This window comes from Saccopteryx bilineata, chromosome 2 (assembly GCF_036850765.1).
Source record: "Saccopteryx bilineata isolate mSacBil1 chromosome 2, mSacBil1_pri_phased_curated, whole genome shotgun sequence".
NCBI classification, from domain to species: domain Eukaryota; kingdom Metazoa; phylum Chordata; class Mammalia; order Chiroptera; family Emballonuridae; genus Saccopteryx; species Saccopteryx bilineata.
In genome coordinates, this window is record NC_089491.1 from 80,329,559 (window position 1) to 80,341,902 (window position 12,344).

At 42.3% G+C, this 12,344-nt stretch overlaps 1 protein-coding gene across 5 annotated transcripts in view; it reads left to right on the forward strand.

Annotated features, from left to right (window-relative positions):
• ADAMTSL1 (ADAMTS like 1) overlaps window positions 1-12,344 on the forward strand; it is a 1,054,626-nt gene that overhangs the window by 1,009,451 nt on the left and 32,831 nt on the right. For all 5 annotated transcript variants that reach the window (XM_066257319.1, XM_066257321.1, XM_066257318.1 and 2 more), the window contains 3 exons: window positions 6,331-6,543; window positions 8,423-8,603; window positions 12,104-12,311. In XM_066257319.1, coding sequence (XP_066113416.1) covers window positions 6,331-6,543; window positions 8,423-8,603; window positions 12,104-12,311 — 602 coding nt within the window. The remainder of the gene's footprint in view (window positions 1-6,330; window positions 6,544-8,422; window positions 8,604-12,103; window positions 12,312-12,344) is intronic.

The window sequence follows — 12,344 nt, forward strand, 5'->3', positions numbered from 1 at the left end:
GAAAGAGGGATCGATCAGATTATCCTTACAGACTTTAGAAGTAACAAACACTGTCAACACTCTGAGCTTAAACTTCTAGTTTCTAGAACTGAAACAATAAATTACTGTTGTTTAAGCTGCCCAGTCTGTGGTGCTTTGTTATTAACAACTTTGATCACTAATACAGCTTCCACACTTTGCTATTAAGAATGTGCCTCCCGCCCTGGCCGGTTGGCTCAGCGGTAGAGCGTCGGCCTAGCGTGCGGAGGACCCGGGTTCGATTCCCAGCCAGGGCACACAGGAGAAGCGCCCATTTGCTTCTCCACCCCTCCGCCGCCGCTTTCCTCTCTGTCTCTCTCTTCCCCTCCCGCAGCCAAGGCTCCATTGGAGCAAAGATGGCCCGGGCGCTGGGGATGGCTCTGTGGCCTCTCCCCCAGGCGCTAGAGTGGCTCTGGTCGCAACATGGCGACGCCCAGGATGGGCAGAGCATCGCCCCCTGGTGGGCAGAGTGTCGCCCCATGGTGGGCGTGCCGGGTGGATCCCGGTCGGGCGCATGCGGGAGTCTGTCTGACTGTCTCTCCCTGTTTCCAGCTTCAGAAAAATGAAAAAAAAAAAAAAAAAAAAAAGAATGTGCCTCCCGGCAGGAAGCCAGGAAATTCATAGAGCTCACCTAATGGTTCCTTTATTTCGGACAACATAGTCCTCTACTCTCTGTTGCCTAATGTCTGCAAACAGTTGTTTCACACATTTTTGTCCAGTTTTCTAGTTATTTAAGGCATGAGAGGAAGCCCAGTCCTTGTAACTGCATCATGGCTTTCAAGTGTTTTTCTTATTAATTTAAACAGTTTGACTATAATTACCTAAGTGGTTTGTTAACCTTCTTGAAGCTTTAGTTTTCCAAAAATTTGAGAGGTTTGGTAGTTTTATTTCTTCCAATGTTTTTCTGTTTCATTTTCTTCTTTCTTTCTTGGACGTTAGTTGCATATATATTAGACCTTTTAATATTTTCCTACAGATCCATGAGACTGTTTATTTTCCTTAAATTTTTTTCCCCTCTGTTCTTCACCTTGGATAATTTCTGCTTAACTATCTTCAAGTTCACTGACAATTTCTTCTGCCATTTCCAATTTTATATTAAACTTATCTAACAAATTTTTCATTTCATTTTTGTACATTTCAGATCTAGAATTTATTTGTATAGCTTCAACTTCACTACTGAGATATTTCATCTGTTAATTTATTATATTTTCCTTTATGGTCTTACATATTTATAATAGCTGCTTTGAAGTCATTGTCCACACATTATAATATTTGCATCATTCAGGATTGGTTTCTATTGACTGCTATTTCTCTTGAGTACAGGTTACATTTCTTTTTGTCTAGTGGGGTTTTATTGTATTCTGAACATTATAGATGATCTATTATAGAGACTCTAGATTCTGTTGTGTTCCTCTGAAGAATGTTTATTTTTGTTCCAACAGGTGGTTAACTTGACTGCACTAAAATTCCAACCTCTTCCTTTCAGTGGGCACAAACTGAACTTTCTACTCTGTTAATTCAGCTTCTAGTGGCTGATCTTTTGCTGGGTCCCTGGGGTCTGCCTATTAAGAATTTGTGCAAGATTTGTGCACATTTTCAACTTTATCACCTCTGTAACTCTTTCAGGATTTTCCCCTTAACTTTTCAGCTATTCTAAAAGGCCCCAGACTCTGTTCTCTGACTTCTCAAATCAATAAAGCTGTAAGTTTCCCAGCTCCCTGAGCCATGTAAGTATGGAGTAGTTTTCTTGGGCAAAAAGCCATAAGCTGGAAAATCATACCTGTTGCACCTGGGATTTTTGTAGAGTAAGCTCTCCCTCCTGTTTCTGCCACTGCTTTTTGTCACACCTCTGTGCTTTCAAAGAGTTTTTGTTTCATGGTGTTATGTTGTTGTTGTTCATTAGTTTATATTTTATGACTGTTATCTGCAGGAAGATCAGTCCAACCAAGTTATTCACTATTACTGGAAGCTAGAATCCCCAAATTATTTCAAGAGTTTTTTTACCAAGATTTACTCTGTTCCTGTTTTGCAACATTTGAAGTATTCCCATTCACCATCCTTTTTAAATTCTTCATCTCCTTAATAACCCAGTTGTTAGCCTGCTTCTAAAGATTTAAGGCCCTAAATAAATTTTCTCTTAAAGAAATTGGTGCTCAGAGTATTCAATGTGATATTTTAATTATACAAACACTTTTATTTTTGGTTTCACTAACTTCAAATTATTGACCATTCAAACATGAGCTATAATGAATTTTACCATTTATGTTACCAGAAAAGGGGGGGGGGGCCTGTTGTTTTCATAAACTAATTAAATGATTCATTCATGTAACAAATTCTTACTAATCACTTATTTGCTAACAACTTGTTTCTTAATCAACTTCCTTTCTGTACTTCCATGATATTACATGATCTTAATTTTCCTCCCATCCCTCAGACCACTTCTCAGACTCATTTCCTATCTCCTTTTCCTTCTTTAAACACTGAATGCCAGAGTTCTCCCATTGTTTTATCCTGAGGCCTATTCTCTCCTCATCGAAGATTTCTGCACATGTACATGAGACCGGGTCCCAAAATCTAAGTCTTCAGCTCTCAGTTCGTTCCATTTTTTATCATTATCATCTCAATAGATTTTCCATCCTTAATTTCCATAACAACCTAAGCATATCAGTTAGCTATAGCCATGAAGAAGAAGGAAAAGAAAGAGAAACATTGTTAAAAAGAAGAATCTGCATTTTTAAAAAACCAGGTCTCAGTGACCTAAAATAACAATCATTTATTCTTACTGATCTTATTTAGTTCAGCTTATCTAAACTGGGTTTGGCTAGGGTGACTTGGCTGTTCTCTGCATTTCTCCCGTCCTCCTCTTGGACCATCAGGCCAGTCCAGGCATGTTCTCCTGCTGGCAACAGCCAAGGCTCAAGAGCATAAGCAAATGCTCACGAGGTCTCTTGAGGACTAGCACTTGGAACTTGTACCCCAACACATCTGCCTTATTGATCTTATTGTGGTAAAATACACACAACATAAAGTGTACTATTTCAACCATGTTTAGGTGTACTGTTGAATGACATTAATTACATTCATATTGTTGTATAACCATCATGATCCATATCTCCACAATTTTTTCATCATCCCAAACTGAAACTCTGTACCCATTAAATAATAATTCCCCATTTCCCCTTTCCCAGCACCTGGCAATCACTGTTGTATGAATTTGACTATACTATGTACCGTATATAAGTGGAATCATACAATATTTGTCCTTTCATGTCAGGCTTCTTTCACTTAATGTTTTCAGGGTTCATCCATGTTGTCACGTGATTCAATATTTTGTTTATTCATCCATTGATGGACATTTGGATTGTTTTCATCTTTTGGCTATCATAAATAATACTGCCATGGAGATTGGTATAAAAGTATCTCTTCAGGTCCCTGCTTTCAGTTATTTTGGGTACATATCCAAAAGTGGAATTGCTGAATCATACAATAGTCCTGTGCTTAATTTTTTTAGGAACCGTCCTACTGTTTTGTACAACAGCTGCAACATTTTACATTCCCACCAGCAGTGCACAAGGGTACTAATTTCTCCACATCTTTACCAACACCTTTTTAGTTTCTGTTGATGGTTTATTTTATAATAACCATCCTAATTTCTATAACAATTAATCATATTGAGCATCTTGTCATGTGCTATTGGCCATCTGTATATCTTTGTAGAAATCATTTTCAAGTATGCCTATTTTTTTTAATTTGCTTGTTTATGATTGTTGTAGGAATTCTTTAATATTCTGGATATTAATCTCTTACCAGATCTAGGATTTACAAACAATTTCTCTCATTCTATGTGTTGTTTTTTCAATCTGTTCATAATGTCCTTTGCACAAAAGGTTTCAATTTTGATGATCCCAAGTTTATGTAATTTTTATTTTGTTGCCTGTGTTTTTAGCATCATATCCAAGAAATCTCTGCCAAATCCAGGTCATGAAGCTTTTTCCCTGTGGTTTTCTTATTTTTATACTTTCATCTTTTAGGTTTAGTTTTTTGAACCATTTTGAGTTCATTTTTATATATAGTATATGGTAAGAATTCAACTTTTTTTTTTTGCATGTGGATAGCCAGTTTTCCTAGCACCACTTGTTGAAAAAAGTGTCCTTTCTCCATTGAATGCTCTAGGCACCCATGTTGAAAGTCATTTGACCATATATACAAGAGTAATTTCTCTGGTTTCTATCTATTCCATTGGTCTTTATGGCTGCTTTATGCCAGTACCATACTCTTTTAATTACTGTGACTTTATAAGTTTTCAAATCGGTGTGAGATCTTAGACTTTGTTCTTCTTGTTCAAGGTTGTTTTGGCTATTTGGGATATCTTAAGATTCCATCTGAATTTTAAGAGAGATTTTTCTATTTCTGCATAAGAATATCATTGGACTTTTGATAGACATTGTATTGAATCTGTAGTTCACTCTAGGGACTACTGATATCTTACTAATACTATTAAATCTTACAATAGATGAACATGCTATATCCTCTCATTTATTTTTTAATTTCTTTTAGCAGTGTTTTATAATTTTTACAAGTCTTTCACTTCTTTAGTTTATTTTTAAGTATTTTATTCTTTTTGATGCTATTATAATTAGAATTGTTTTTCTTAATTTCTTTTTCAGATTGTTCATTTTTAGTGTAATATCTAACTCAATTTATTGGCCAAAGTAGTCACATGGCCAAACCCAAAGTCAGGAAGGATGTGGGGAAATACAGCCCACCCATCATGGGAGGGCACCACTAAGTTATATGGCAAAGTGAGTCGACATAGGGAAGTGTGAAGTATGGGATCCTGTAACACTATATCCCACACTGAGCTTCTTAAGCAGATTTTAGCATTATTTTTCCAGAGCCCTTCTTCAAAGTAGTCTATTCAAACCCCTTCAACATACACAAGTATAATAAAAACATTTATAAAAAAGAAAGGGCGAAGGGATTAAAGAAATGAGCAAATCACATAGGTAACAAAGTGCCTAGGTAAATTGTTGATGCCCAACAGAACAAATAGTAGGTAAGAACACAAAGCAAGGAATCAGAAGGCCTGTTCCTTGATCTTGGGAAGGTCTCCTAACATCTGAGCCCCAGTTTCCTCCTCTGGCAGTAGGCTGGATGATCTTTAAGAGCCTTTCCTCTGTTAACTCTGCATCCTACACCAATTCTAACAGTGCTGGCAGCACTGGAAATACCCTCTCTTTACAGATCCGTGAGCACATACATCCATGCAGGTGGCCAACATGGGTCTCACAGATCTCATCATTTTCTGCTTTACCGTGCAGTTTTCTTAGTGTGCTTTTCTTTTTTAATCCTATGACACTGGGTATTTCCTTGTAAGAGGAAAGATAGTCTTTGCTATTTTAACTGTCCCCAGAACAGTAGTCACCAAATAGATTTTTTTTACGTGAACTGAAGGAATTTTTAATTTTTAATGATTTATCATGTGTTTTAAACTTCCAAGTAAATTTTCAGTGGAAGCCAAGTTGCTGGGAGCACAACAGCAAATTCATCAAGTACTCTGAATTTGGAGAAAATGAGTTTTCTCTCACAACTGTGATCAGTGTATCATACTAATTTTATGCTACAAAGCCTTTAGCAGACATGATATCTTAGTTTAATATTTTGGAATTGTAATGTACCAAAATATGTTCAATGGCTATGTAAATAAGTGTAATATTATAAATGTCCAGTGCAGGCTTGGTAAGAGTTGTCTGAAAGCCAAGGTTCTTGACTTATAGAGAAATGAGATCAGTATTCAAAATTGTTTTCCTAGTCTCTGTTGAAAAAGTTTGGCTTGAAAATCATATAAAGAGTAAAATGAAAGCAGTATTAGACTTACCAACTAAAGTTTGATTGTTAACTATGACTGTATGGTATGTATTTTTTCCCAACTCACTACATTTAAAGAAATTATTTCTTTCATTATATAATCAGCATAGGAACTAATTAACTTGAAAAAATGTTCAATGGGTGAATATTAATTGCTTTATTTTTTTTTTGAAGTTGGTAAAGGGACATAGATAGAAATATACACTCACTTTGTGTCCTCCATAAATTTTACTTAATTGATTAATAGTCACCTGCCTAGAGTCCCCAAGTATGAAATACTGTATCTTCTGTTTGCTTGGGAATGGCAAGAATGAGAGAAATGCCATGGGGAAGACTATATTGTACTCATGGCCTCCAGAGCCACATGGATGCTAAAACAACTCATCAGGAATGTGTCCTTTCTGGCTTTACCAGTGGCTTACCTCTCCCCTCCTCTCCTTCTAGGCTGCCCCATCAAAGGTCACCCTACCCCCAATATCACCTGGTTCCATGGTGGTCGGTCAGTTGCCGCTATCACAGGATTGACACATCATATCTTGGCAGCTGGACAAATTCTTCAGGTTGCAAATCTAAATGGCGAGTCTCAAGGGGAGTTCAGCTGCCTGGCACAAAATGAGGCGGGAGTGCTGGTGCAGAAGGCCTCGCTTGTCGTCCAGGGTAAGAAGCCCTTTGGGCTTTGGGGCGGGGCTGATTTCTTGAACAAGTAAGTCCCCCTGGGAATCTAATTCTCTAGTAGACAAAGTGATTTCTGATCTCTGGAGGTTCCTAGAGCAGGAAAACTGGAGCCAAACCATGTTTCCACTGGCTCCACACCAGCAGAGCCTGGATAGGCCAGTGCTGCTCTCGTAAGTGGGCCCTTCTGCTCATGATGTTGCTGCTGCTTGAGACCAAGGAAACACCACCATATGGCAAAGTCCAATGTGTTTCCTTTACACTGGGTTCACTAGGAAAGAACACATACACGTGCTCACACATGTAAAGTCACCTGTTAAGAAAAATGCAGCCTCACCAGGTAGTGGCGCAGTGAATAGAGCATAGGACTGGGCCCAGGTCTGAAACCCCGAGGCCTCTGGCTTGAGCGCAGGCTCATCTGGTTTGAGTGAGGCTCACCAGCTTGAGCCTAAGGTCGCTGGCTTAAGCAAGGGTTCACTTGACCTTCTGTAGCCCCCAGTCAAGGCACATATGAGAAAGCAATCAATGAACAACTAAGGGGCCACAACAAAGAATTGATGCTTCTCATCGCTCTCTTTTCCTATCTGTCTCTCTCTGTCCCTCTCTCTGTCTCTGTTACAAAAAAATAAAAAAGGAAAATATAAATTTTCTGTTGGTTTGGTTCCAAAATGAGACATAATCTGAACCACTTGATTATTGGCTCCTGCCCTGGGAGTCAGGGCTGGTGGGGTACCTGCCCATTGCCATGCAGGGTCTTCAGCTGCAGTCACCGCTGGGCACGTACCAGGAGCAGACCTGGAAGCTTGAGTGACTGGTTCATCGAACTCCCGGGAGCACTGGCAGTCAGACAGCCTGTGGGCAGGCCTGGCACTTGCTGCACCAGAAAATTATGATAAGCCCAAAACAGTGGAAGAGGAGCCCACGCTGGCCTTGCTGTAAAAACTAAGTGAGGCCTTGAGTTTTCCAAAGGCCAGTTGTACCTGTGGCCTATGTGTGACACCTCTAGGGGAAGCAAAATTCTACTACGTATTCTAAAGGGAGGGTTCTGTGGGAAAGGACAGACTTTCGTGCTGCTATAGCCCATACAGAGGAAGAGCTCTGAGCACATGGGTTTTTCCCTTAATCTTCTTCCCTCACCATTTGGCTTTCCAGACAGGAAAATAAATATTCTCTTTTCTTGCCAGCCAGCCATTCTCTACTAAAAACCAGAAGCCAGAGCCTATCTGCAGGATTTGAAACACACAAGTTTGTAAATAAGCACTCTCAGTTTACCGACCCACGGTTATTTTAACAGCTTTCTTACCCGTGAGTCCCAGACCCCCAACAGAAAATCCAAAGAAATCGCCTTTCTTCCTGACATCAGTGTCTCGCCCAGTTGAGTTCTCTCTGGACAGGCTGGTTTTCCGTAACATCTACAAAGTCTAACTTGAATCTGCACTTTTAAATATAATTGTTAAATATCTGATATTTTTATATCTCTTTGTTGAAAAATAAAGTCACTTGCTGGTGGTGATCCAGTCAGAAAAAAAAAACAAATGGGGAGAGTACTTTAGGAAGTATGTTTAATCAGCTACGGCTTCTGATTAAGTACTCGCTCTGTGCCAGGCTCTGGGCTAGGCTCCCCCATTCCCCGTCCCACCAGGCTTCACAATAACCTGACGATGTAAGAGCTAAGGTGCTTATTTCATGGTTGTGCCAACTGAGGGCTCTGGAGACCGTGTCATTTGTCTAGATAAGCTGGGAATAGTGCCCACTGAGGGACAGAGACTCATTCATTCCTAACTGCCCTGCTCAGAAGAAATATAGAGCACGGGCAATAAATAATGCTGTCTGCTTTTCACCTCTGATCATTCTTCTGTGACAGATTACTGGTGGTCCGTGGACAGACTGGCAACCTGCTCAGCGTCCTGTGGTAACAGGGGCATTCAGCAGCCCCGCCTGAGGTGTCTCCTAAACAGCACAGAGGTCAACCCCTCTCACTGCGCAGGGAAGGTTCGCCCTGCCGTGCATCCCGTCCCCTGCAACCGGAGAGACTGCCCTTCTCGGTGAGTGTGGCAGAGGCTGGCTCAGGCCTCCCCACCCCCCAGGATGGACTCTTTTAGCCAAGTTCGTGACCAGCCCTTCCTTGGTTAGCACTATGCAGGGAGAGACTTCCAGTGCAGGTAAGGGGACCTGCCCTCCAAAGAGCTATTCCTTCCTGAAGGTACAGGTTTGTCAGGACTCTTCACCATGCAGAAAATACCCCTCAGAAGGAGTCTCCTCCCTCAGCCCTGTTGTTGTTCCCTCAACTCTGAACAAGTTAAGGGCTGTTCCAGGCATTTAAATGCCCAAAAGACTCTGTCCAGAGGGCAGGAACAGCTCAGGCACTGGCAGGAGATAAAACTGGCTGTTTGTAGAAGAAATGTGTTTGCAGTTGAAGTGCTAAAGGGATGGGGACCACTGGCCCCTCCCCCTTTCTTCTAACTGTAAATACCTGTGCTAGTCAGTACTTTAGTTTAGCTAAAGAAATCTTGTCCTCTTCTTTTCCACAAAGGGTGGTGCCCTGCTAAAGTTGAAATCGATCTTCATTTCTTATGGTTTCCTCAATATCGGATATACATTCTCTGCATCCAGGTCCCTTATAGAGCCCAGAATGACACCCACAGTCTGCCTCTCACGTCTTCCTTGAGCTTTGAGAAGCCATGGATCCCACTCAGCATGCCCATCATGGTCTTCAGTCAGTAGCTAAAGGGATAATGGATGGGCTTAGGGTTGGCACTGGCATGGCATCCTGAGGCTGGGGGTCTTGGCTGGTCCCTGAAATATCCCTTTGCTACCTATCTGCAGGTACTTCCATATACCATTTAGGCAACTGCGTTGTGTTTTGCTAGCTGAGTCATAAGGAGCAGCTGAAACCAGGAGAGACTCAATGAAATATGAAACACACTCATTAATATCAGCAGTTTGACTTGCTGACGGGAAGGTTTCCACGGGAATGATTAATGTCCTTTTATACCCTTCCTGAACTGTAACATAGCCCATACCTCTCCTCTCGCAAACCCCTCACCCCAGCTCCTGAAAAATTGCTGAAATGTATATTTGGAAATAAAAGTTGATTGAAATGCAGGCCTGACGTTCACCAGGGATATAAGAGACTGGAAGACTGCCGTTGCCAAGCTGTGTGAAATGAAGAAGAGGTCTTGGGCATGCCAGGGGCTTTTTGATTTGCTGGAGTGATGGTCAGAGTCAATCAGCCTCATTTACTTCTGCAAATGAAATAATAGCTGTGTCTCCTTGGGTTGCAGTGCCCCCAGGAGCTCTCAAACCTCATGCTGGCTTCCTAAGTGGCTCTGCTCCTGTGGGTGGAATTCTGCATGCAGTTCTCTCTCTCCAGGGCGAACGGAGCAGGGAAGTTCCATAAAACTAAATAAGTCACAGATCCAGATGCAAGAGGAATTTGCTCTCTGTCCCTGCTACTTTCTTCTCATGAGGGCCAGATGTGGTACCACTGGACTAGGAAGAGGCCACAGGATCACCTTTGACTGATTTCCTCCCCACCTTGGCCACTTTAGCAGTCTTTTTTGCATACACACAATCCCGGCGCCCTGGTCTTCTTTTTGAGTAGTTATAGGCAGTCTTGTTTTGACCCAGATAGGACCATTTCATTTAGGTAAATTTTTTCTCAGACAAAAAAAAAGCAAAGAATGCTTTTCCCCCTCCAGTGGTCGGCAAACTCATTAGTCAACAGAACCAAATATCAACAGAACAACGATTGAAGTTTCTTTTGAGAGCCAAATTTTTTAAACTTAAACTGTATAGGTAGGTACATTCCTTATTGAGGTAGCGCCCACACATGGTATTTTGTGGAAGAGCCACACTCAAGGGGCCAAAGAGCTGCATGTGGCTCAGGAGCCATGGTTTGCTGACCACTGTTAGACTGATTGAAATGGCACTGTCTTTCCTAGCTATTTTCCCTAAAGTGTCCCCCCAATTCCCTCCTCTTTGAGAATTATCCTAGGGTATAAACATGCAAAGAGAACCCCTACATCAGGGGTCCCCAAACTATGGCCCGCGGGCCGCTTGCGGCCCCCTGAGGCCATTTATCCGGCCCCCACTGCACTTCCGGAAGGGGCACCTCTTTCACTGGCGGTCAGTGAGAGGAGAATAGTTCCCATTGAAATACTGGTCAGTTTGTTGATTTAAATTTACTTGTTCTTTATTTTAAATATTGTATTTGTTCCCGTTTTGTCTTTTTACTTTAAAATAAGACATGTGCAGTGTGCATAGGGATTTGTTCATAGTTTTTTTTATAGTCCGGCCCTCCAACAGTCTGAGGGACAGTGAACTGGCCTCCTGTGTAAAAAGTTTGGGGACCCCTGCCCTACATGTTTGTATATGGACTGAGGATCTCAGAGTTTCCCAGCTGACATCTTGGCTCTATGAGAAAAGCCATTTGTCATTGTCTTGGCCAGTCTCACTTCCAAGGATCTGAGTTGTAGCTAGAACCCAGCATTCTGAGAACAACTACTTTCAGCCCTCTAAGAAGTGCAAGACCTGTGGACCGTGACTCATAGAGGTGGGAAGGTGCTCCAGAAAGCTGGAAGAAACTTTGCATATACCAGAGGGATTGAACAAAATCAAATGAGAGGTGGATTAAGGCAAGGGAGAAAATACAGTGAGTACTAGCAGACAGAATGTTGACTTAAGTGAGACCCAGATTGCTCCTGGGTCCAGAGGTGACATGGATTTCGATCTGTCTTCCCTAGGAAATTGTCTTTCCTCTGCCCCACACTTGGATGCCATTAAGAAGTACCAGAACCACAGTGCAGTGTAACTAGTTCAAGACTGTTCCCCTCCCCCAGTGTTCTATCCGGATCATGGCTTTGGGGGCCAGTGTCAAGCTGAAGCAACTGTTCTTCAGATTATTTTTTCAAGATGTGTTTTTTCAGCCAGTTTCCAAAGGGTATTTGTTTCCCGTGGCTGCTGTAACAAATTACCACAAGCATGGTAGCTTAAAACAACAGAAATTTATTCTCAGTTTCAAAGCCCAAAAGTCCAAAATCAAAGTGACAGCAGGGTTGCGCCCCCTCCACAGACCTGAGGGGAGACTCTGCTCCTTGGCCCTTGCAGCTTCTGAGGCCTCTGCGCATCCCTCAGTCTGTGACCACAGCACTCCATCCTCTGCCCCTGTGGTCACGCAGTCTCCTCCTCTGGTGTGTGGACTCCCCCTCTCCTCTCTAAGAATACCTGTGATGACATTTAAGGCCTATCTCGCTAAATGTAGGATAATCTCACCTCAAAATCGCTAATTCTACCAGCAAAGACCCTTGGTCCAAATAAAGTAGCATTCACAGGTTCCAGGGATTTAATGCAGATTTCCTTGGTGGGGTGGGGGGAGGCATATTCAGCCTATCACTCCAAGTCTATACTGTGAAAAGGCCCCGTCCCCCAGATCAGCAGCTCTGTGGTGAGAGCATGGGGATGGGTGGGGCTCTTTGCTGAGAGTGTAGGCATCAGTCCTTTCCCCAAGGCTGGCCCTTGCCCTGACTCCTCCTCCTCTCCACAGGTGGATGGTGACCTCCTGGTCGGCCTGTACCCGGAGCTGCGGGGGAGGCATCCAGACCCGCAGGGTGACCTGCCAGAAGCTGAAAGCTTCTGGGATCTCCACTCCTGTGTCCAATGACATGTGCACACAACTTGCCAAAAGGCCGGTGGACACGCAAGCCTGTAACCAACAGCTCTGTGTGGAGTGGGCCTTCTCTAGCTGGGGCCAGGTGAGAGCATTTTATTTGAAAGGTGAATCTAAA